The sequence below is a fragment of the Calidris pugnax genome, unplaced genomic scaffold (genome assembly GCF_001431845.1).
Source record: "Calidris pugnax isolate Ruff unplaced genomic scaffold, ASM143184v1 scaffold71, whole genome shotgun sequence".
In the NCBI taxonomy this organism is placed as follows: Eukaryota; Metazoa; Chordata; class Aves; order Charadriiformes; family Scolopacidae; genus Calidris; species Calidris pugnax.
Genome location: NW_015090882.1, coordinates 1,894,286 through 1,921,342, shown reverse-complemented (window position 1 = coordinate 1,921,342; position 27,057 = coordinate 1,894,286). Strand labels below are relative to the sequence as shown.

General features: G+C 40.7%; 1 protein-coding gene across 1 annotated transcript in view; it reads right to left on the bottom strand.

The window, feature by feature from the left end:
- The window catches only part of CNTNAP2 (contactin associated protein-like 2), a 1,244,457-nt gene that overhangs the window by 195,027 nt on the left and 1,022,373 nt on the right, over window positions 1-27,057 (bottom strand). Inside the window, exon 14 of the mRNA XM_014946966.1 lies at window positions 15,998-16,154. Coding sequence (XP_014802452.1) covers window positions 15,998-16,154 — 157 coding nt within the window. The remainder of the gene's footprint in view (window positions 1-15,997; window positions 16,155-27,057) is intronic.

Here is a 27,057-nt window from a genome sequence, read left to right as displayed (position 1 = left end):
CTTAAAATGGTAAGGAGATGGGGAACAAGCAGCTATTTCAAACATCAAGTCATGTCAAAGCCATATGGAAGAAAAAATTTGTAACAGCCATTGCTAAAAAATAAACCAAAATCCAGCAAAAAAACCCTTACAGGATTATCTACAAATTGTGCTATAAAAATAATGCACGATATCACTGTATCTACTGAGGAAGGAAAGCGGGATCTATTATCCTGAGTGCTCTGGTTGGAAGAAGAATTGAATATCCCACTACAAAACATTTTAAATGTACCCCCATTCATCAGAAATAATTATCTGAAACGGAATGCTCCAAGATATTCAAGCACATTTAAAGCAATGGGGCAGCATCAAGGTAATTAACAGATGTAACTTTTCATTATGCAAACACTTTGCTATAAAGCACAAGAAAACATGGATACTTGTCACAACCCCTCTGCTTCTAAACATGCTCAGATGTCTCTAAGAATTTATTTCATTTTAATTAAGTTTCTTTTTCAGTGATTTTTCTAAAAGGACAGATGACCTTGCTTTGCAACTTCTCCAAAGGTTAATTTCTTTGTGGCCTTTTCATGTTTTTATGATACCCTTATTCTTGTCTGCCTGTGTGTACATCCACATACATGTGCTGCAGTAACGGAAGAAATGAGAAAGAACAGGAAACAAGGTACTTCATGAAGTTTTAAAAAATGGTATTGCTGCAATGTGTACAACGGCGTGACCTCTAGAGGCAGCTGGGTCCTGCAGGGCGGTAGCTAGAGATTCTCCCACTGCATTTACTCAGAGCATTATGAGACAACTGAGGGACCAAGATTAGGACTCGAGCCACAGGGAAGATAGAGCATGCTGTAACCACTGCAAAATATTGGCCAACTGAGGGACCAAGATTAGGACTTGAGCCACAGGGAAGACAGAGCATGCTGTAACCACTGCAAAATATTGGCCAAACGCAGATGTCCTTGTTTAGAAAAATCTGCTTTGCTGCACTGACTGTCGAATGTCAAGTACTTGTTTAGCATTTTGTTGGCCACACTTATGCAGGATTTAGTGACCTATTCATTAGCCAGGTCGCTCCACCTTATTGCTCTGATGGATTTCCATTATCCTTCTTGTTAGCCTTCGGGCTCAACTCTCCTTATATTACACATGGCCTCTTTTGAGGAGAAAGACAAGCAAACTTAGCAGAACCCAGGAATCATTTCCTAATGCGTTGCCCTCTGAGCTGAGATGGTCTTTTCCTAGCACAGTACTCCATGAATCCCCCCAAGACTTTTAACTGCATGCTGTACTGGCACAGCCCGACTTGCATGGACTGAAAAGGCTCTGGGCCATGGATTTCGATGATATGGTCGTGGCCAAAGGAGGCTGATGATGAAGTGGGTGAGAAGTCCTAACACTTCCCCCTTATCCATAAGAATGGTGTTTTTCAGGACTCTAAGCAATGCTAGGTAGACCTTATGGGGAAGCTGACCCTGAAGCAACTGGGTTGTGCTTTTCTGATCTGTGGCATTTTTACTGGCATTAGGGGAAGACAGAAATTAAACTCCAGTTCTTTGGGTCCGAAGGCCAAGGGCTCAGACTGTTTGCAGCTGCTGCACTGAGAACCTTGCCAATGTTGTGCTGCATTTTACTGGAATAAGTATGTTAATTTGTCCAATGCTAGAATCATAGAATCGGTATGTTAATTTGTCCAATGCTAGAATCATATAATCGTAGAATTGTCTACGTTGGAAGGGACCTTTAAGATTATCTAGTCCAACCATCAACCTAACTCTGACAAAAACAAAAAAACCCATCACTAACCCATGTCTCTAAGCACTATGTCAACCCGGCTTTTAAATCCCTCCAGGGATGGTGTCTCAACCCCTTCCCTGGGCAGCCCAGTCCAAGGCTTAAGAACCCTTTCAGCGTAAAAATGTTTCCTAATCTCCAATCTGAACCTCCCCTGGTGCAATTTGAGGCCATTCCCTCTTGTCCCATGGCCTGTTCCTTGGGAGAAGAGACCAACCCCCCCTGGCTACACCCTCCTTTCAGGGAGTTGGAAAGAGCGAGAAGGTCTCCCCTCAGCCTCCTTTTCTCCAGGCTCAACTTCCCCAGCTCCCTCAGCCTCTCCTCACAAGACTTCTTCTCCAGACCCCTCACCAGCTCCGTTGGAATGGAAAACATTCATTTAATGCAATTTCAAAATACTTTCCCATTTTGTTTACAGGGGTGGCCTTCAGTTTTCCTCATTCAGTTTATGCTGTGACAAGACTTGCAATTGACTCCATTCCCCCATTTCTGTTTTGTGTTCACTTCATTGACTGAAGATGAAAAGATTTAACAAAACAGAAGATTAGATGATTTAGTACCTCCATCAAACTTGCTTGAGATTAGGTTCGTTCTAGGGACTTGCAATTAAAATAAAAGTCAGTATGCATTCTGGCAGTTTTATTATGCATTATTTGCCACTTTTTGTGTTGAGAATCCTTAGGACATGATCAGCCACCTTGTTTTCCAGGAAATCTTGCATGACAGTAAAAAATGCTTCTAATCATTATTCATTCTAATATCCTTACAAATACCTAGTAAAATAAGTGCTAGTCCTCATCTAAGAGCCTATCAAAAAATCATGTGTAGTTTATGAAGCTGACAGACCTTACTGTCCAACCAGATCTTTGAGGTCTTTCTGGCAAGAAAAAATTGAGGATATTCATTGGCAAAGATGACAAGAATATCTGCCTTAGCAACTACAGTTATATAAAGTTTCCAGATTGATGGAGATGTATATGACATCATAGATTAAAAAAATTGATGCACTTCCCCAAGAAACACAAAGTTATGATGAAGTGTCAGTTTTCATTCTTTGCAATTTTAGGGGCAATCCCTTTTGTAAAGAAGTAGCAGCATGCAGCAGTGTTAATAAAATCTCCCTCAAAATCTTCAGCCCCGGAGCCTGCCTCTTCATAAAGTTCCCAGTCGTGGGGAAACACATTCTCCATTCTCGGTACTAACGCCGCATTTCTGTTGTCATTTATGAGAAAGTGAACCAATTTCCTAATGTTTTGAATACACTGTTCTTTGAATAAAGCTGGTTTCTTCCAAATCAATCCATATAGTCTATATTATTAGAGATTGTTTCGAAATACAGCTTTTTTATGTAAACACTTCCAGTCCAGTGTTTAGTAAGGTTCATTATAGAACTTTCAACTATATATTTGATTTAAACTACTTTAGGAGTTTTCAGAGAGGTTCCACACTGTTGAATTGCCACCTAGTGAAAAAAGCCTCTCTCCATTTGGCAATACGATCTTCCTCCTACCATGATAAAAGTGTAGGCGCTGTCTCAGTGGATAAGTGATTGAGAAAAAGTGGCATTGCCACATCTGTAACTTCTGCACGTGTCTGTAATTAGACAAAGGAGACTTCTGAGTCCTCCAGGGGCATGGCTCTCACACTACAGTCTTGATTGACCATAGGAGAAAAACTGAAACGATGCTAATGGGAGCATTATTAGCCAGTAGCTTATATTTTCTTTTGAACATCTATGATTTATCTTCGGTATTTCCAAATACAAGTGATTTGCACAAGTATTCCTGATCACAGCTAGCAAAAGCTAGCAAAGTACCTAACAAATGCTTTTATCAAGTTGCAATCTATTTGTGAAGTAAGCTCTTCACTTAAACTCCTCTAATTATCAAAACATTTGGAGCTGCTATCGGGATGTTTGTGATTTCAGGAGTAGAAAACCACAAAACCCAGAATATGCTATTAATACTTCTTTGACTGAAGCCACTAACAGAGTTTGTTTTAAGGTAAGTAATACAAATAATTTTAATATACTTTTATAGAAAACAAGCAGAAATATTCAAATATGGCAAATATTCAAAAATAGAAGCAAAGAACAAGTTTCTGTACAATATTGTTTGCATACTTCTGAAATAGAGATGATAGTGGATGAAACCTGAAAGTGACCTATATCACTCCTGAGACGGTGCTAATAAACATTATTCTTAATAAATTACTTTTATAACAAAGATTTATTTTATGATGTGTTGTCAGTACACCTTCTTCTCCTCTGAGGCAAGCATATGAGAGTCCTGTTACTTATACTGACAGCTATTAATTATTTTCTTTTAATGCAATATAGCCCAAGATTCTAGTGAGGAGCAATGACCTATTACTATATTTGGTCTTTCATGACCACAAGGAAAGTCAGTACTTATGATACTAAATCATCTGATTCCAGCTGGCTGCTTTTTATGATCATGCATTACGATTATGCATATTATGTATGGGTACATAATATGATGCAATGACATATAGAAACTGTCAATCTAATGCCAATTTTAAGAGTTAAGTATCAGAAGTAACAGGCATTTTAGGATGAGTTGCTGCCAAAGACCGATCTCCCTGTGATTGAATTCCCACACATGGTAATCCTCAGGGTCTTGCTCCTGCTCTTCCAATTTCTCACAAGCCCCACATTTTCTCCTCTTCAGTTCTCCCACTTGCCACCTATCCCCTAGTTAAATCATACTGGATCTTCATTTTTCTTATTTCTTTTTGTTGTTTTCCATCATAAAATACAGTTGAAAATATAGCTTTTTTGAATTCTTTTCATAGGAGAGTTTACAAAGATGCCTCATATTAACAATCGTCTGTATATTTTCAACGCCCTTTTCATAGATTTTGAGGCTTCCTTCCCTCCCTCCTTACTGGATTCTGACTACAACAGCTCAGTTGCTCAACTTTTCTGTTATTTTTTGGCAAATCTACTCTTGTGAGGGGGCATTAGAAAGAGAGTTTTGTGTTCTCAGCCATCTCTGACTTCCTGTCATTCTGCACACCCAGAACGAAAAGCCTCAGACCATTCTTCCAAGAATACCATAAATTTCTTTTATATGAAGGTCAGATGACAAATCTCCACAAAAACAGCTGTGTATAAGGACTTTTATAAAACTCAGGTCATAATAGTCTTTGTAAAGATGCTACCCTCCACGTTTCTGCACAAAGGCTGAGTTGGGGGGCAAAACACCCAACACGTGATTTGCTTCATTATACAACTAAACCAAAGATATAACTAGAGACATAATCAGCAGTATATCCATTTCCTCCTGCAAACTTGAACTATTTCATTCACACATTGTTATGCTTAACACCTACAAATAAGTACTCCATTTAAAAATCAGTTTTAAAAGACTGATTCAACATAAACAGCTGAATCAGCATTGCAAGTAGTAAAATACAAGAGCAGGATTGACACTGAAAAACCACACAACTTATTTAGCAACGGAAGCTGAACTACTACCACGACAATGAAAGCAAGAACAAAATCATGTATTGCCTACATTTTGGTTTGAATGTATATTTCATCATGTTTTGCAGAAGGCAAGGGAAAAACTGCCACAGAGCTGGGCAGAAGCAGATCCTGAATTTTACAAAAAACTGCACCTCGTTCAGACCGCTCATGTGCAGAACATGAGACAAGTCATAATCCAGCAGAAAACTATAGCATTTATCTAAGAAAGAAAACCAGTTGCCAGACAGAAAACCAGCTGCCAGACAGAGAAGAAAGTGTTTCCAGGTGCCATTCTTTTTTCCAATTTTCTGAGAGGGTTGTTTTTTTTTTTTCTCTCTCTTGTTCTGTTACATACTCTGCTAGGCAAAAATGTATCAACAACTTTTCTCTTAGTACTAGAACCATTGCCTTTATTGTTCAACTTGCAGATTTTTTGAGGGTTACTGGATGGCTTTGAGTGTTTATCCCAGACGGTGCAGGCAACCTTGAATGATGCATCCTCTAAAAGCTGCAGCTTTGCAAATACCTGGGTGATGAACTGACAGGGTATTTTGATCAGTGGCTCTGAAGAAAATATCCCCATCAAGTTTGGGACCTGGGGACAACCCCTTCCTCCCACTCCCCCACGTATGATTACTTCCCCCCTTGTACATATATATCCTGGTACACCAAAGAACAATGAAAACTGATATATCTTTTTTTTTACACTGGAGGCTTAATACTTTCAGCTTGATGGACTCCCTTGTGATTGCTTCAGCTAAAATGTGACTGCTAATTGTAATAACTGCATCTACCCAATTAACACAGGTTGTCACAGATATCAGATGTCTTCTACAAAGAATTGCATTGATTCAGAAAAACAAGTCAAGGGAGTCCTACAATTCAAGAAAAGAAAAACATTCTCTAAAGAGCTAAGCAGTGTCAGGCACTGAGTGAAATACATTGGGCTGGTCAGCACAGGGGGGATTTCATCTTCATAGCACCACACTGAGGGCAGAGTCATTGCTCTTTAGGTTAGCACACAAATAAAAGCAGGAGGAGGAAAAAATAACCGACAGCTGAAAGTTCTGCAGCACACAGTGCTCAGAGTACTCTGCCCTTACCTGACAAGCTGCGACAGTAAGGTCATTTACTTTAAAGTTAAAACCATAAGCTTTTCACTCAGACTAAAATTTCTGTATGATTCTAGGCAAGACATAGCAGACATTTCTGTTCTTTGTCACTTGATTTGTCACTCACACATTAATCACAAAGTTTAATTACAGGAATAAACAAATATGCTGGGAGTATATTTTAAATCATCTGTATGGTACAATAAAAAAAATCATATCTGCATATGAAGAGCGGCTGAAGGAGCTGGGGCTGTTCAGTATGAGGAAGAGGAGGCTGAGGGGAGACCTCATCACTCTCTACAACTACTTGAAAGGACACTGTAGAGAGGTTGGTGCTGGTCTCTTCTCACAGGTAATTAGTGACAGAACAAGAGGGAACGGCTTCAAGCTCCAACAGGGGAGGTTTAGATTGAACATTAGGAAGGAATTTTTCACCGAAAGAGTGGTCGGGCATTGGAACAGGCTGCCCAGGGAGGGGGTGGAGTCACCATCCCTGGCTGTGTTTAAGGGCCGTTTAGATGCAGTGCTGAGGGACATGGTGTAGGGGAGGACTTTGTAGAGGAGGGGAGATGGTTGGACTCGATGATCCCAAGGGTCTCTTCCAACCTCAATGATTCTATGATTCTATGATTCTATGATTTTCACCTCTAATACATAAGTTTCATGAATTTCTTAGAATACTCCAAAAATGATGGGATGTTTCTAACAATAGCACGAATATGCCAGAAAGTAATAATTACAGATACCTAATTTTGATAATTTTTTTTATTCAATCACTCCGTAACTTAAAGATCTGGATGAGATCAGCTGTCTGTGCCTGGCTGGAACTGAGGTCAGCTGAACACAGAAAAACCTGGACAGCAACACCAGAGGTGGGGTTGGCAACAGGATGAACACTCGCATTTTGTCTCACAGTGATTTACGGAGCAAATTAATACACAAGGATAACATCTTGTCATCATTCTCCCCTCTAAGTTCATTCATTACTGCTAGTACTGAATAATGAAGGAGCCTAAAGGCAAGTGGGAATCATGTTCATCCTTAGCAGGTTGCTAGAGCTCAACCATTTTTCCATATGCAGCAAGGAAACTTGCTGCACTCTGGAAAGTGTGGAAACTCATGCACTCCGATGGTGATGCATGAAGAAGTACAGATTCCTCTTTCCTCATCCTCAGCTATCCTAGTTTTGTACTGCCTGCCGGATGAAAAATCATAGTAACTGCAAAATAAAAGATAAAGCATACTGCCAAACAGTTTTGTTATGTCATATCAATGCCCACATTTTCTTATGTCTTCAGTTTTGGAGAAAGCTAAGACACGGTTCCTCAGCTGTTTGGTCACTGCCGTGAGCCACAAGGATTAAAGGAAACACTTTATTTAATATCAGTGCGTGGGATGACAGCTAAAGGTCAAGTGGTATCAACTTTTAATAAACAAGGCCACAATCCAGTCCCAAAGGTGAATAATACAGGAGGGAAAAGAGAGAAAATAAGAGTATTGTTTGCAAGTTTCATGATTCATCGAATTCCTTAACTCCTAATGCCCTCAACCTGTATTAATTCAGGCTGAAAATCTGTCAGGTTCCATAACGTACGTACACACGGCCCCTGTCAGTACTTGCATGGAACACCTCTAAAGGAGAAAGAGCCAAGTGGGTGATTCCAGGTTTGCCCAGATCCTGGACTAGAGCTGCCAGCTGTGGGCTATGCATTAGCAATATAACACAAACATCAGGGACAACTCCAGGGCAGCAGGTGCTGTCCTTCAAAGGTAAAGTACTAAAATCAGTAGCCTAAATACTTTTTTTGTTGTTGTTGTTGTGCAAAAGATGCTATGCCCTTCATCTGCCCTCAAATTAACGTTTAAATTACTCACATTAGTCTTATGTATGTATTTATGACAGTACAAACAGTGAAGAAAAAACCCAGCCCTTTCATGTTTGTAGATGACCTTTTCTACCAGACCCCTGGCCTCCAGCTGGAGTCCTGTGGTGGTATCAGGGCACAAATAAATGACAATTTGAAAAGTGCTACTTAGCATATCTGTAGCATGGCCAAGTGCTGGATGGAGTTCATATCTCCATTTTATCATTTCCATCTCCCAAACTCTTAATCTGTTGTTATCAGTAACAAAAGCATTCAGGCTTCTCTGGTGGGAGAAGCAGGAAAGAGGAATGCATAATGGACAAACACAAGGCACATCTAGTTTCTACAAAAGAAAATACAGAATAGGTTATACAAAAAGAGGAGAGAATTCATTTAGCAGGAAGAGTCCACATTTTTTGGCTTGCCAACTCTGTTTCAGTATTGCATACCAAATACAGCTGATGAGCACAGCTGAGAAAGGCAGAACAGTCCATTAACACTCAGTCACTTGACCCTTTTCCCTACTAGAGTAGATTTAATGGCCAAGCTATAACTAGTAGGAATGAACTTCTCGGCTTCTGACTATCTGCTTTTCTGTTGCTGAAAGTTTCAGCTCAAATCTATCAATCATTCAGAAAAAAAAAAAAAAGTACCACCAGCTGTATTAAATCTAACATTTGCAAGGTTTGAATGCTTGACTTTCTGTCTTCAGTGTTCCTCTTCATGCAGATTTTCATTCTGTGCCATTACATGCTGTCATAGTGCTAAATTTTGATTGACTGGAATTATCGTAACGCGAGGTGCTAATGTCAACGTACAGAGGAACTCTGAAAGGTAACCCTAAAAACCTAGGAAAGGCTGTCTGGATTTGCACCAGTGCAAGAAAAACAACCCTATAAAGTAATGCAAGTTGTCAGTTAAGCTTCTTCCCCTTCTCCCTCGGAAATATTTTATTCCTTAAGCATAAGTAAAAAATAAGTTTTGGTATGTCAACTTTTATTGAACAGATGTAATTACTGCACACAGTTACAACACAAAATTATTAAATGTGTTTTCTGGTCTATCATTTCAAAGATGGCCTCTAAGCTCTGCAAAAATGTTGAATTACAGCTTTTAAGGTGGTGAGGCCTAATTCTATAACATTTCCTCGATTTCCAGGAAATTGAGGTTCATTGTCTTTATTGGATGCCAGGCAAAACAGCAGGACATCACAAATCTTACTAGATAATTTTCTATTCTTTCTTTTTTTTTTTTCTTTTCTGGTTTCATGTAATACAAACCAGTATGTTTTCTTGTTAAATACAGGCCTCTATTTTAGCCAAAATACTGTTTTGCCATTTACTGCTTAAACCTATGGCTACATTATATAAGTACTTGATTTTTGCATGCAGTCAATCTGTCAAGTTAAATGGGAAATATTTCATATATATATATATAGGATGTTTATAGTCATGCATGTTCCTCACTGCAACTTCTGTAATCCTTCAAGTTCTTTTAGATATATCCACATTTGATCCCTTTTACTTCTTTATGATTTCTCTTCATAATTCTACAAATAGTAAGTAAATTTCATCCAAAATGTAATCAAGTAGAACCCAACTAAGTTCTCAGTTTGGTTTGGGGGTTTGTTGTTTTTTTTTTTTCACAGAGAACGTATAACTTAGTCACTTCTGATCACATAACACCTCTGTGGAAACTCCCGTTGCTGCCCAGTTGAGAAAGTTTCAGTGTAAAAAAAAAATCCAAAGACATTCTTAGCAGTTTCTGACGAAGGAAGGAGAGGCCAGTGCCACGTAACCAGCCAGTTCTCTCTGCATCAGCAGCTCTGTTACTGAGAGCGCACGCGGCCGAAGGACAGAGGGATTTTCAAAAGTGCCTAAGGGAGTCAGGAACCGAAATATCAGTGATTTTGATGGGAATTAATACGCACTATACTTGAGCCTTGCTGTCTACCAATCTTTACATTTGCTACTTCATTGGTACAGTATGTCTATCTCTACAATGCCAGTAATTTTTTAAGGAACTGCATAAATAGTAATAACAGAAACAAAAATTTTTATTCAAAAAAAGATAATGTTTGACTTTTTTTAAATAAAGCCTTATATTTTACTGAAATTACTCATTTGAAGAAGATTTTGTTTAACAGCAACCCAGAGAATTTTTTTCTGCTAATAACATCAACCTCAGCAGAGTTTATTCTCTTAAGACTAAGACTTTGAACATCAACCACAGACTCTTCAATAAATGACCTTTGTTAGCAAGCAAAATAACATGTTTTTTTTTTTTTTTTTAATCTGATCCACTTACCTCAGAATGAATTTCAATTTGGATGCAAATCATGGAAAATTTGCAACTAAGTTTCATTTTGATAAGATTGCTCTGGGTAAAGATCTTCCACCTGCGTTTTTATTTCTTTATCATGAGAAAAAAGATTACTTAATATTTACATTGCAGGAACAACACAGGCCTCTCTTAAGAATCAGGTTCATTTTTAGATGATATGTGCAAATACACATAAATTTGAATTCCACATCTCCTATTCCCTGCCAGTATCTACCATTTGGCTTGTCTGCTATCTGGGCCTGACAACCAACACATTAGGGATGTGCTAAATAGCTCTACAACTTACAAAATGCTCTTTTGTATTTTATTCAGACAGACAAGGTGTAAAGTTGCTCAGTCATCTTTTAAAAAGTTTCAAGAGAAAACACATCCAGATTTAAGGTATATCAAGCCTATGGAGTAAGTTAGTCCCTGGGAAAAATTACGTTGTAATCGAGGCCATAATTAACTTTTGTACTTACAAAAAATTACTCCTATACTTCGTAAAAAATAATCAAATCAAATACAAAATTTAGGAAAACCACATATTTCAGGCTGCTTAAAGAGCTTTAATTTGCTCTTTTAATTTGTCCCTGTACCTAGCACCACGATACAGTCCTTGACTGGTCACTCATTATTATTTCTTCCAGAGGGCTCCAGCATATCGTACGTGCAGGAGGCATACAATATTCATTTAGTAAAACACTGTCTTCATTTGCTCTCATGCTTCAATATGTGGACCCCATTTTATATTTAATATGTATTTCAACTCTTTCTCTAAAGACTGCATTTTCTCATTGGATTTTCTATAGTGCTCATTACTGCAGCAGATGATTGCGTCATAAATCTACCTGTCTTTGCAATCCCTCTGTGAGGTGAGTATCTGGCATCATCTCCATTCTACAGATTGGCTGTTAAGGCTGAAAGACATTAAGGTTAAAAGCACACATACATTTTTAGTGGTCAATCTGAGATGCCTACAGACATTGTTTGGTTTGGTTTGGTTTTGGTTTGTTTTTTTGTTTTTTTTTTTGATCTGGAGCACAGCGTTAGATACATTCAGGGAGAGCCATCACTTATTCCAGTTGCACCTGTGAACGTTCAGTGCTTCCACAAACTGGACCTCTGGGTTTCCAGTTAGGTACCCAGAAAATTAGGATGAAACTAATGATTGCTCTGTGAAGAAATGACTTATGAAACAAGCCATGGCAAGCACCACGCAGAGTTAGAATCCAGTTCTCCAGGGGAGCATTCTCTTGCCTTTGCTACGAGATCCTCCATCAAACTGCAATTCCTATCTTCATTTCTAACACAATTTCTAACTTCTACAAGAAAAATTGCGGACAATATTCTACTTGCATCACATCATTCTGATTCAGCCTGACTTCCTCTTCAGTGGCTCCCCAATCTCCTTTAAAAAGAGTGCCCTGCACTTCAAAATTTGAATCTCTGTGCTGAATCTCTCATCTCCTTCACCTTTCATTCCCACGATTTCCACTCAGTAGACTTCTGTTCCCATTCTACTTCTTTACCTTTTATAAGACAGTTGTTGCTCTACCTACTGCCTTCTTCCCACTGTGTCTCCCTGCACTTCTTCTCCTTGTCAGATGTTGTTGCAGATGCTGTGGTCCAAACCAGGAGCATTTTTGCTGTCATCAGAGTTGGGCCCAGGCATGCTGAAGGTCCTGGTTAACATTTTGCCCCTGACAACTGAAGTCACCTGATAATTGAGCTCCTCACCTCTGGAGTTCATTTGATATTTTCATTTGATCATCCTGGCTAGCGAAAACACCCAGGTAGGACTCCTCAAAATAATTCCAAAACCCAAAAGGTATGACTTCGGAACTGGCTAGATTCTGCCAAAACTAATTGCAAAAATTAATCTTGAATAAAATGTCCTTAAAGACTATAATGAGCCTTTCATTTCTTCTTGTGATTTACACACACCAGAGCTTAAAATGTAATATCCAGTTGTATTTTTCATAAACTGTCTATAATATACAGTTTTCCCCCCAAACCCCTGGATACATATATAGAGAAATACTGTGTAAATGTCTTCTTGTTTGAAGTTCTGAGTAAACAGTTGTATATCAATTATGATAGTAATTTTATTTTAGATTTAAAAAAATCCAGTAATTATATTTATTTATTAGCAGATTCCATATAATCTCAGTGCATATAGATGGCATAGAGGTTACAGAAAAAGATTATAGAGTGAATGCTGCTTATTAAATTATCATCTGTGACTCTTAGAGAAGCCACAAGAAGATATCAAAAGTCAATGTTATTTCCCTCATGTATTTCCGTCAGCATAAAAGAAAACAGTCAACATATGGCACACAGACTATTATTCATGGATACACATCCAGTGCCTCAAGCAATGAAAACCATAAGTGCTCCTAATTCTGCCATTATCGTAATTATTATGACAATATCTTCCTTTTATGGTTATCATTTTGTCACAGAACCAAACCTACCACCTTCCTGCCCCACAGCTCAACTGCCTCTGTTTGAGTCAAGAGTCCTCTGACTTCATTTTCTTCACTCTCTCTATAATTCTAGCTCTGAAGTTTTGCACCGTGTCTGATTCCTCTGTCTCTAATACTGACTTCTCTGTCTCTGGGGTGTTCCGTAGCGCGCCCCGCGTCGTAGCTGACAGCACGCTGTCCTGACAACATCACAGCTTAGCACCACAATGGCTGTGGCAATGCCTGATTTCCCACACCCTCATCTAACATTTTTGCAGGACCTGGAAGATTTCCTTTATTTTGTGTTTTTCGTACTTCATTCTTGCAGACGACACCAAACTGGGAGGAGTTTGGTGATACACCAGAGGGTCGTGTGCCATCCAGAGGGACCTTGACAAACTGAAGCAATGGGCTCACAGAAATATCATGAAGTTTACCAGGAAAAAGTGTGAAGTCTTGCACCTGGGGAATAACAACCCCAGGCACCAGCACATGCCACCAATACAAACTAGGGGGTGAGGTGTTGGAAAGCAGCCCTGAGGAAAGGGACTTGGGGGTGCTGGTGGAGGAGAAGCTGGACATGAGCAGGCAGTGGGCACTTGCAGCCCAGAAGGCCAATCCCATCCTGGGCTGCATCAAAAGAAGCGTTGCCAGCAGGTCCAGAGAGGGGATTCTGCCACTTTGCTCTGCTCTGGTGAGACCTCACCTGGAGGATTGTGTGCAGGTCTGGAGCCCTCAATATAAGAAGGACATGGGCCTGATGGAGAGGGTCCAGAGGAGGGCCACAAGGATGATCAGGGGGATGGAGCCCCTCTGCTACGAGGACAGGCTGAGGGAGCCGGGGTTGTTCAGCCTGGAGAAGAGGAGGCTCCGGGGAGCCCTAATAGCAGCCTTCCAGTACCTGAAGGGAGCCTACAGGAAGGCTGGGGAGAGCCTGTTTAGAAAGGCCTGCAGTGACAGGACGAGGGGCAATGGCTTCAAGCTGGAGGGGAACAGATTTAGACTGGGGATGAGGAGAGGGTTCTTCACTGTGAGGGTGGTGGAGCGCTGGAACAGGTTGCCCAGGGAGGTGGTTGAGGCCCCTTCCCTGGAGATAGTCAAGGAGAGGCTCGACGAGGCCCTGGGCAACCTGGTCTAGTTGGGGGGGTCCCTGCTGACTGCGGGGGGGGCGGACTAGATGGCCTTTGGAGGTCCCTTCCGGCCTGGGCAATTCTATGACTCTATGATTCTATGCCGGGTGCCAACCAGCTGGGAATCTACTTGGCAGGAAAGGTCCCGGCGGTCCTGGTGAATGCCAAGTTGAACATGAGCCAGTGATGTACCCTTGAGGCCAAGAAGGCTAATGGTATCCTGGGCTACATTAGCCAAAATATTGGCAGCAGGTTGAGGAAAGTGATCCTTCCTCTCTACTCCACACCAGGAGTACTGAGTCCAATACTGGGCTCCCCAGTACAGGACAGAGATGGAACTACTGGAGACAGTCCAACGAAAAGTCACTAAGATGATGAAGGGACTGCAGCATGTCTCCTATGAAGAGAAGCTGAGAGACCTAGGACTGTTAGCCTGGGAGAAGGGAAGGTTCAGGATGATCTCATTAATGTGTATAAAAACCTGAATGGAGGGTGCTAAGAGAACACAGCCAGGCTCTTGTCTGGGGTGCCCAGTACCAGGACCAGAGGCAGTGGGCATTAACTGAAATGCAGAAGGTCCATCTGAGAACGAGGAAACATTTCTTTACTACAAGAGTGACTAAGCACTGGCACAGGTTGCCCAGGGAAGCTGCAGAGCCTCCATTCTTGGAGATATTCAAAAGCCATCCAGACATGGTCCTGGGGAACTGTCTCTAGGTGGCCCTGCTTGAGCAGGAAGTTTGAACAAGATGAATTCTGAGGTTCCTTCCAACTTCAACTATTCTGCGATTCTCCAGTGATGTGATACTCCCTACTCTTTTTTTTTTTTTTTTTTTAATCCCTGACATACCATTAGAGTTCTGTAGCTCTATATTCATTAACATTTGTATGAATTTCTCAATTTAACACAAAATGAGCCAGTATTGATTCAATTACCAACAAGTTGCTATTAATGGGAAAAGTGTTCATTAAAGCATGGTTCAATTGGTCACTGAACAATGCATACCATATAAAATATAATGCTGCCTGTTGTGATAAGAGACACAAATGGTTGAAGCTTTATAAACAAAGTGTTCTAAGAGCACAGAGAGGGTCTCACACAAAACGATTATGAGCTTTACGCAGTAGGTTCATTGTTAGAGTGTTTATGGGGAATATCAGAGATGCAGGTTTAATTCTCTTTTCTGCCTGAGGGGATTTAAACCCACGTCAATTACCTCACAGCAGACTGCCCCTGTTACCAGGCTGCAAAATACTCTGTGGCAGGACTTCCTCAGTCCCTCTGCTAAAATTGTTCCACCAGGGGTGAATCAATAACTATTTATTAGAGAAGAAGCTCGAACCAGTTCTCACTGTGTCATCCCAAACGGGCTATAGGTTTGTATTCTCAACCAACAGGCCAATGAATATTTAATTATCTCATGGAAAGTGCAATAGTTTCCTCTGAAATATAGAGCCTCATTCTATAATACTCTTTAAGCCTAGTCCTTAACACATTTTCCTCATGAAAGATGGATCATGAGCACTGGAGTCACTAGATGAGTGATTTCTACTCGTGTCTCTCACACTCTACAGGCAAATGCAGAAATAGTACTCCAAAGAGAAGAAATTCTGGGGGAAAAATAAAGCTGCAGAGAAAGAATGTAAATACTGCATTGTAATACAACTCAATACGATGGAGACAAAGTTGCACGGACAGCCAAAATCCTGGCTTTTCCTATTAGGACTTGGCTTTGCAATTTTAGCTTTCAAAATAATGGCAGTATTGTAAAAGTTAAGAGATTCTGGTCATTCTCATCCTACCGTCTTGTAAGCCACTCACCATTGCTTATAATCAGCATCACAGTTGCAGTAGTACTTGGGATCAGTGCAGTTGCGTTCGATGCCGCAGGCACATTTTTGAATGCCAGGTCCTGATCCGCCCCAATAGTAGTGCTTCTCATTGGCTTTTCCAACCCACCAGGTATATGGATTCCCTTCTGCAAGGAATAAAAATGCAAGGTTATCATACATCCAAGAGGCAGAACTCTAATTACTGTGTTATGATGCATTACTTAGGTTCAGATGTTTAATATGCAGATGTTAACAACACACAACTGGACAGCCATCCCACATTTCTGGCAAACAAATGAATTAATTATTATTGAGAAATTCAAAGGACCTTGCCAGATAAACAAAGCACATTTTCTTTTCTGTATTCATGCAATTTATAGTTATTGAAATTAATTAAATATTTTTATCTTGTATGTTCTTTGTTTAGCTTTTTAATCGTTCTCAGTTTGTATAATGAAACTATGTGAGCAGATTCCACAATTATTTTCAATTAATTTCAAATTCATATAGTAAGCTATCAGATGGATTATTCAATATTTGACAACAAATGTTGCACAGAAAGATGCATTCATTTTCTCTCTCTCTTTTTTTTTTTTTTAATAACAGCTTTTAATTGGAAATTAATCTGTCTTCTCTGGAAAACAAACATGTTCATCATGCTCTCTCCAACTGGTCCAAAGCAAAGCATAAAGAGATATTATCAAACTCCAAAAACATCTTAACCATTTTTTAAAACTATATAATTTTTTTTTATTCAATACTTGAACAAAGGTGATCTGAACTTTGATATAATCAAATTTCTTAGCATTGGGTCTGTAACTTGATATTTTCATATACTCTTCTAATTTTATTTCTATTGCTCTTGGACTAACTAAGCCTCTAATATGTACATATATAAATATCCCTCCCCCACTTTAATTTCTAATTTGAAAAATGCCCTTACTGAAAAGTTTCCTTTTATTCTGCCAGTTCAGTAAGACAGTTAAATATGAGCTTAACTTCAAACCCGTGTGAATAATTTAATCAATCTCAATGTGATTTTCCACATTTAGAAAACATGATTGAACTCAGCCTATAAACATGTTTCTTTAAAATGTCTTTTTCCCTCATCTGACACTGGTATTTTCTCATTAAATCAAATAAAGCTATTTGCATGGAATTCACTTATTAATAAATTTTAAAAGTAAAATCCTACATAATGGATATTCTACTTTTCATAATTTCCCGTTTGTGCATCCCACTTATACATCTCAAAAAAAAAACCCATCTGTAATTCTAAAAATAGCCATTTCACAATTAGATTTGATCATCTAGACCCTAAATCTACTTATCCCAGACACATGCTGAAATTAATTCACGTGGAACTCTAAAGAAATTTAAATTCCAGAGATGGAGAAAGCAACCGAGTACCTGCACGTATGTTAAAAATCACCAAACCCCGAAAAGCCGTGGCTCTCTGAAAACTCTTGCTTTGCTCAATGCTTTTGAGTTGTTGAACATTATATAAAATATCACTATTGAAAACACAGTAATGTGAAAAATTCGTGGCGGCTGCGGGTTTTTATTAGATGCTGCACAATATGATGACCATTCAGCTCTAGTGCTAAGCCAAGGGTACGGTGATAGCGTGACTTGATTCTAGACCCTAAATTGGTCATTTTAGCTTCTGTGACTCAATTATGGTGGAACTAAATGCTGTGAGTTAGAAGCGTGTGCCATGTGAATGCCGCAGCAGCATTTCCAACCTGCAACACAACTATCAGATATGAGAGTACGTGGCCCCGGCTTCCAAAAGTTTCTTTAATAAGCATGTTAAGGGTAAACGTTATCTTTCCACAGTGAACGATGGAATCCCTTCTATTGATACAGGATCCAAATGCAGCATCAATGATATTTGAAGCTCCTATTGTATTTTATTTTTTTTTCTCTCATGTTTGAAGTTAGTTTTTATACTGCAGTGGAAATGCTGTCGTTTTGACTGTTAGTAAAAATTCTTTGTTCCTCTCAAGGATTGCATGATTCAGTCAGCAAGCATGTCTCCAGGAAGCAAAACTGCTAATTAAAGCACCAGAAGAAAATAAATTACATAGAATTGTCAAAAAGCAAATTAAAAATTCAGAATCAGGTAGAAATGATTCAGGCAGATGAAAGCGACAGCAGCGTTACAGACTACAGTGATGGGTGTCATGGACAGACACAAACAGGGCATATGTTTTAACTCTTTTAAATGAAAAATGGCATACAGTTTTAAACCCAGCATGTATTCTAGCATAGACAGAGACATTTTTCACATCTATTGCTTTCAGTCTGCATGTACACTAGCTAGGCATCTGGCCCCACTTGGTCGCACGTTTCTTCATTCTGAAGAAAAGACCCACCTACAGGCTTAGGAACACAAATGAATTTAGGAAGATACTAACATACATGATTATATTTGCAGAAAGGTCAAGGAGACAACATATGATTTTAGGGGGTTTGCATTCAACACATATTCTGCTAGCCATTCCCACATTTCGGAAAAAAATTTTTCACGGAAAGGGTTCTCAGCCCTTGGAATGGGCTGCCCAGGGAGGTGGTGGAGGCACCATCCCTGGAGGTGTTCAAAAGACGGGTTGATGTAGTGCTGGGAGGTATGGTTTAGTGATGGTGATGCTTCTTGTTTGTTGTGCGGGTGTCTATTTTTGTCAAAATTAGGTTGACGGTTGGACAAGATGATCTTTGAGGTCCCTTCCAACCTAGAAGATTCTATGATTCTGTGATTTCCAGCACTGCCCCCCTGGACACCACCAACTGTAATTGCCCAGCATATTGTGCTGAGGCTCACATTAGAGGGGCTCTTGGACAACCCTCATTAGCTGGCTACCATGCGGTGGGGTAGACAGAATCGCAGAATCACATGGGGTTGGAAGGGACCTCTGGAGATCATCTAGTCCAACCCCCTGCCAAAGCAGGGCCACCCAGAGCAGGTTGCCCAGGAACGTGTCCAGGCATTAAAAGTATATAAAAACAGTTTTAGGACAAAAAAAAAACAGTAGAGGGGAAGGGTTATATATAAAAGTTTTCAATTATATTACAATGACAAGAAATACCAGAAGATAATGTCTTTGAAGTTATCTTTTCTTACCATAGGAACAAATTCTGAGTCATGGTACACCTTTTTTTTTGTTGTCACTGATTGACTTCTTTTTTTGCCTAGGCTTTCATGGACAAATAGCGTCATGAGACAAAGAAGCAGTAGAAATATCCTGCCTGCCTTGGGATTTTGGTTAGGATCAAATCTTGATGCAGAATTGCTCTTGAGCACAAAACTTCTCTCCTTAAAGGGTTATGTGTGCTAAATTAGGAGCAGATTGCCTTTCCATTTCCCTTCTTGAAGAGAAGCCACTTGCAAGGTACCGTGTGTCTATTACTCAGTCACTTAGCAGAAATGTAATGATGATATCAGAGTAAGATGTGGATACCAAGACAAGAGGCAAAGATATCTAGCTTCATTAACTTTACAGATAAAGTTAATAGTTATGGTGTGAGAACAGTCTTCTAAGGGCAAAATGGCTGGTCTTATTTTAATGGGGCATGGGGACATAGGAGCCTTTAATATTTACTTGCAATATAGTTAACAGTGGTTGCAATGGCTTTGCAGTACTGGACTTTGACTAAAATTAATGCAAAATAGAAGTTCTCATTTAAATCCATTTACAATGTTAGGCCAGACTTGCAGTTATTAAATCCAGGTATGTAAAGAATCTGGTCATCAGTGTTTTTTATCGCAGAATATTCAGAAAAATGTAAAGGACTAAGGGAACTTTTTTGTATTCTCACGTATCTTACAGTGTCATAAAAAAGTGATTCCTTTTTCATCTCATAAAAGTATCATTGTGTGAAACACTTCATTTAATATAAAAACATACCAAACAAAAGTTAATGTAGTATGAACAGAACTCTTAACAGTCAATAATATATTTATTTCTAATGTAGCCAACCAATCTCAAGACATATAGCTTTTGAAAGCACACTTTGTATTCTCTATCCTGTGCATTTAATAAAACCAACTGGTTTTATTATTTTTAAATGCAACTGATTGATAAAAATGGCATTACTTTCAACATTTTAGGGCTGTTGTTTCAAAGCTGTTCAGTACCAGTGACTGAAGGGGCAATATGGAGAGAACTCAGATTAAGAAACTGAGTAAAGCGGACAGATGCTCCATGGCCCTCTGCATTCAGGAGGCTCCACTCACAGGACAGCCCACAGAGGGGCAATGACTGTATTTCTTATTTGTAAACTGCAGCAGTGTGCCCAGGTGGCCAAGGTGGCCACCAGCACCCTGGCCTGTGTCAGGAACAGAGTGGGGAGTAGGAGTCAGGAGGGGATCGTCCCACTGCACTGGGCACTGGTGAAGTCCCACCTCCAGGGCTGTGTCTAGTTTTGGGCCCCTTCCCACAAAAAAGCCATTGAGGGGCTGGAGCGGGTCCAGAGAAGGGCAACGGAGCTGGTGAGGGGTCTGGAGAAGAAGTCTTGTGAGGAGAGGCTGAGGGAGCTGGGGGTGTTCAGCCTGGAGAAAAGGAGGCTGAGGGGAGACCTTCTCGCTCTCTCCAACTCCCTGAAAGGAGGGTGTAGCCAGGGGGGGTCGGTCTCTTCTCCCAAGGAACAGGCCATGGGACAAGGGGGAATGTCCTCCAGTTGCACCAGAGGAGGGTCAGATTGGAGATTGGGAAAAATGTTTCCATGGAAAGGGTTTTTAAGCCTTGGAATGGGTTGCCCTGGGAAGTGGAAGAGACACCATCCCTGGAGGTATTTAAAAGATGGGTTGACGTAGTGCTTAGAGACATGGGTTAGTGATGGGTTGTTGGGTTTTTTGTGGGTTTTTTGTTGTTTTTCTTTTCTTCAGGGTTTAGGTTGATTGTTGGACTAGATGGTCTTAAAGGTCCCTTCCAAACTAGACAATTCCATGATTCCACGATTCTAACCTACCTGGAGAAGCTAAATGCTTCTCTTTCATTCACCATCTCCTCCCCGTAGCAAATACTCCTCCAGCCTCTTCATTATTCCGTCATTAAAAGACAGCACTTTTTTGCAACAAGGCTCCGCACAGCCTGGCTGGCTTTGATGGCCACCGAAGGCAGACTGGGAGTGTGTCACCAGCAATTACCCCTACGCACCTTTTCCAACTTCTGGAAACAAAGGAGCAAGAGTGGTGACTCTCCAAAGCTCTTCCTTTGGTTCTCTGCCCCAGCTCTTTCCCATTCCTAGCACTGTATCTTGGGAAGAATCACAACGTAAATGAATATTGGCAGCACCACTAAGAGCATGGCCCTTCTCGCCTGGGGTTCTATGCCCGACAGGGATCATGGGAGGCAATATTTAGAGAAAAGATCTGAGTTTGGAATTTACTTGTGGTTGATTATTTTTGCACTCCCTCAACATTAAATCACGGCATTAAGGATGCTAGAGGGTATATTTCTGCCTGTTCCTGTTAGTGTCTATTTATAGAGGCACTGGCCATGAATTTGCCTAATTTATTTCCGGGCCTGTATATTCTATCTGCATCTGCAGCGTCTCGTGGCGAAGCAAAGCAAGCTAGAACTTGCTCTGGATAAGGATTATTCTGCTTCTGCCTGTCAGGAAATTTTCCTGATTTCTATCTGGTCCTTAAAAATGAAAGGGAATTATTTTATAAAGAAAGGCTAGGAGAACTGTCAAACTGAAGCCAATGGCTCAGAACCTCTGAAAAGCAAGACCGGCGAAAACTGCTCATTGGGAACATTGCTTAAGTTTAACGACTACATGTAACTGATCCCCTACAAGCAATTAGCTGTTAATTTACTGGACTGAATAGCTTTGAATTAAACTTTTGGATTTTTTTTAAGGAATCGTTCTAGTTATCCATTAATATTACAGATTCCCTATTAAATAATAGGGAATGTCAACAACAACCACACTGTGTGTACAATTGTTACTATTTTTAGAAAAGATTCTTTTGTTCACGTCTTCCCTTTTTTGTTAATGAAACAATCACTCAGTTCCTGTTATTAGCAGAATAGGCCCAAAGATGTCTTTCAAAAATGTACTACAATTTTGGAAGCCTACTTTAATCATAGGTAGAAATGAAAGATATTTCCCAGGGTTAATATATGATGATGAAATTAAACAAAAAACTTCAAAAAAGTTAATCTGCACCTGTGGAAAGGCAGGTATGGGTTGGAATGTAATTGCGGCCAGGAAGGCCAATGGTATCTTGGGTTGCATAGGGAAGAGTGTAGCCAGCAGGTCAAGGGAGGTCATTCTCCCCCTCTACTCTGCACTGGTGAGGCCACAACTGGAGTACTGTGTCCAGTTCTGGGCTCCCCAGTTCAAGAGGGACAGGGAACTGCTGGAAAGAGTCCAGCGAAGGGCTACAAAGATGATTCAAGGATTGGAGCATCTCCCTTATGAGGAGAGGCTGAAAGAGCTGGGACTCTTTAGTCTGGAGAAGAGAAGGCTGAGGGGAGACCTGATTAATGCCGACAAGTATCTCAAGGGAGGGTTGAAGGAGGAGGGAGCCAGACTCTTTTCAGTGGTTCCCAGTGAGAGGACGAGGGGCAACGGGCACAAGTTGGAACATAAGAGGTTCCACTGGAATATGAGAAAAAACTTCTTCACGGTGAGGGTGGCAGAGCCCTGGAAGAGGCTGCCCAGGGAGGTTGTGGAGTCCCCTTCTCTGGAGATTTTCAAGCCCCGCCTGGATGCCCCTGAGTAACACGGTCTATCTCTAGGCAATCCTGCTTCAGCAGGGGAGTTGGACTAGATGATCTCTATGGTCCCTTCCAACTCTAGAAATTCAGTGAAATTCAGTGAAATATTCTTTACACGTGCATTTTGCATTAAGCTACACTGTAAAATACCCTTTAGCCTCACACAAGGGTAACTTGATTTTAGGTCATGGTTCATTAGAGCCTGTGCAGGAATTCTATCTGATACTGCATTGAAGAAACAGGCACTGAAAGAATAATTTTGTCCCTGTTTGAAAAGATCAGCATGCTAATATGGCTGTGCGCTTCACGGCTTTCACCTTGCTTCTTATTGCCGTCTTTTTTCCTTACACCATCAGCAGTACCTATTCCACTCAGGTGAAATCATTTTTATGAACACTGTGCGCCATCTGTCTCAGCTTCTGAAGACTTAGTATTTGGTAAAAAATAAGCAAGCGCGGTTCGATATCACTCTTGCATTCAGTACATCCACATGTTCCAATTTAGGATTCTTAAGGGTGTCAAAGCTGGGTAGGTTTTGCTGACCTAGCTTATTTTGTGCTGATTTTATTTTGCTCATCTTTATTATTATGTATGTGCTTAGGACCATACATTATTATGTATGTGCAATATACACACATGAATTTAGTACGACATTTTTAAGTGAAGTAACTTCTTACATTGTTATTGTCATTTTGTTAATGATAAATAATTTTTCTTTGCAGCCAACTGCGGGTACAAGGAGTGCTCAGTATTTATGGGCAGAGATTACACGAGCAGTCATCATTCTGCTAATGACTAAGAGTTTGGTTAGTCACATCCTCATGGCAACACAAATGGGGCATTTGAGCACTTGGGAAATTGGTGCAGAAAGCAGAGATTCAAAAACAAACCAACAAAAGGAAAATAATGAAAAAGAACCCTTGGCCACTTCAGAAAATGAGGACTACCAAATTAATAGCACCCTGTGAGTTTAATGGAATTATGACCTGAAACTTTTAGTTTGTTATTTATGATAACTTTCATTCTGTATGTACTTATGCCTGTCTTAGTTCTTTTTTCACAGTGCTAGTATCCAATAAATTCTTTTTTTTTTTTTTTCTTTTTTTCTTTGACTAGCCTGGAGAATTCGTTTTCTTTATAAGCTCACTGAGGCAGTTGGTCTATTTATTTGCAAAAGCTGTGTAAACTGTGTGAAAATTTAAGATTTAAAGTCTGCTCAGAAACAGAACCCTGAAATACATAATTCCTCAGCCTGCTTGTTAGAATAAACATTCATATGATTTGGCGTCTAAATTTATGGCTAAGGCATTTTAATGCAACAACACTTAGATACTTTTTTTCCTTTATAAGATATTCAGAATTAATGTCATACTTCAGAACTAGTCTATAAATGAAAAATGTTAAGGTGCATAAGTCCATAGGACCTGATGAAATCCATCCATGGTTCCCAAGGGAGCTGGCGGATGAATTTGTTAAGCTGCTTTCCATCATATTTGAGAAATTGTGGCAATCTGGCGAAGTTCCTGTAGACTGGAAAAAGGGGAACATAACCCCGATACTCAAAAAAGGAAAAAAAGGAAGACCCAGGGAACTATAGGCCAGTCAGTCTCACCTCTGTGTCTGGCAAGATTATTCAGCAGATCCTCCTGGAATCTCTGCTAAGGCACATGGAAAATAAGGAGGTGATTGGAGACAGCCAACATGGCTTCACCAAGGGCAAATCGTGCCTGACAAATTTGGTGGCCTTTTATGATACTGCCACGTGCTTGGTGGACAAGGGCAGAGCAACTGATGTTGTCTACCTGGATTTATGCAAAGTGTTCGACACTGTCCCACATGACATCCTGGTCTCAAAATTGGAAACCCATGGATTCGATGGATGGACCACTCGGTGGATAAGAAGCTGGCTGGATGGCCACACCCAAAGGGTTGTGGTCAGTGGCTCAATGTCCAGTTGGCGGCCAGTGACAAGTGGTGTTCCTGTTCCTCACGGGTCCATACTGGGACCAGTGCTGTTCAACATTTTTTTTGGAGACATGGACAGAGGGATAGAGTGCACCCTCAGCAAGTTTGCCGATGACACCAAACTCAGTGGTGTGGTAGACACGCTGGAGGGAAGGGATGTCATCCAGAAGGACCTGCTTGAGAGGTGGGCTCGTGCAAATCGCATGAACTTCAACCAAGTGAACTGCAGGGTCCTGCACCTGGGACGTGGCAATCCCAGGCACAAACACAGGTTGGGTGGAGAATGGCTGGAGAGCAGCTCTGAGGAGAAGGACTTGGGAGTGCTCGTGGATGAGAAGCTCAACATGAGTCAGCAGTGTGCACTGGCAGCCCAGAAAGCCAACCGTATCCTGGGCTGCATCAGGAGAAGTGTGGCCAGCAGGGCCAGGGAGGTGATTCTGCCCCTCTACTCTGCGCTCGTGAGACCCCACCTGGAGTCCTCAACACAGGAGGGACATGGATCTGCTGGAACGGGTCCAGCAGAGGGCCATGAAGATGATCAGAGGGATGGAGCACCTCTCCTATGAGGACAGGCTGAGAGAGCTGGGGTTGTTCAGCCTGGAGAAGAGAAGGCTCCGGGGAGACCTTATAGCGGCCTTTCAATATCTGAAGGGGCTACAGGAGAGATGGGGAGGGACTCTTTGTCAGGAAGTGCAGTGACAGGACAAGGGGTAATGGTTTTAAACTGGAAGAGATTTAGATTAGATACTAGAAAGAAATTCTTTACAGTGAGGGTGGTGAGACACTGGAACAGGTTGCCCAGGGAGGTCGTGGATGCCCCATCCCTGGAGGAGTTCAAGGCCAGGCTGGATGGGGCTTTGGGCAACCTGGTCTGGTGGGAGGTGTCCCTGCCCCGGGCAGGGGGTTGGAACTAGATGATCTTTAAGGTCCCTTCCAACCCAAACCATTCTATGATTCTATGATTCTATGACTCTATGATTCTATGATTTTAATAGAAAATGAAGATAAATATTGGAAAATACTTGTGAAAAACATTCACAATACTGATGATTTTACCTTGGAATATTCAAAAGAACATTTACAATTAATTTTGTCACGAATCTCAGTAAAGTTAATATAACATACTCTATTCACTGTTTTCTTAAGAACACCTAGGAATTAATTGTTGCGTTTTTCCTCCACAGCCTTAAAATAGTGTATTTTGCAGTGGAGGCAAAGATAACCATCTCCATAACCCAAACAAGAAGAACTTCCATGACCTTCAGTATCAGGAACTAGAATCAGATGTTTATACCCCCATGTATCCCGGAAGGGAAGACTCCTGCGATCAGTCCTCACCATACTTCTTAGGCTTCAATTGTGTTTCAGTACATAAAGGCTCACCTAACTGAGAGGAGCCCAAATTTTCTCACCTATGTCCAGCAGAGACAGAGACGGATGAGAAACAAAATCACTGCCTGCTTAATGGTGCTCATGCCTCATGCTGACAGCCACTGTGGTGGTCTTCAGTGCACAAAGGTGTTCTCATATACCCATATATTTGCCTGCTTATTTTCACAGATTCACAGATTTGACAGAGTTGGAAGGCACTTCTAGAGATCATCTTGTCCAACTCCCCTGCTGAAGCAGGATTGCCTAGAGCACATTACTCAGCACTGCATCCAGGTGGGTCTTGAAATCATCTCCAGAGAAGGAGACTCCACAACCTCCCCGAGCAGCCTTTTCCAGCGCTCTGTCACCCTCACCATTTCACATATGCATAGAAGAATTTCAAAATATAAAGTCGCAAACACGGAATCTTATCCTAGTTTCTAGACATTTGGTTAAAGCATCTTTTCAGTAAGGCAACGGAAGTACTCCTGGTTATTCAGCAGCAGTCTGTATTTTTGTTCTAGTATCACAACTGCTTCTTAAAATTTCATTGCCTGGATCGACAAAAACATAGGCAAAAATGACTTTTCTTTCAGAATTAGCAACCAATAAAAAAGATCAGGAGGGAGAACTGTCATACTGGTGTCCAATGGCATCTTATGGAAAAGCTGACAGCTTTATTTTGCCATCGGAGAGATTTACTCTTTGCCCAAGCTCATGAAAAGCTAGTATAGTACAAATGATTTTTCCCCTTGTAAAGACTCGTATTCCAAGCTGCAGCACTACTAGCCAAGCCTCACTTGTTATTTTTCTTGGAATCAAGTCTCAGTGGTGAGATTTAGTGGGGAAAGCAGCTGTCAGATGTCCTTGTATGCTACTATTTGCTGGGTTTTGAAGTGAATTCACTATAAAATCATCACAGTTCCTACTATTCTTAACAACAGTGTGCCAGACTTGCTGGGGTTGGAATTAATTGTGTATT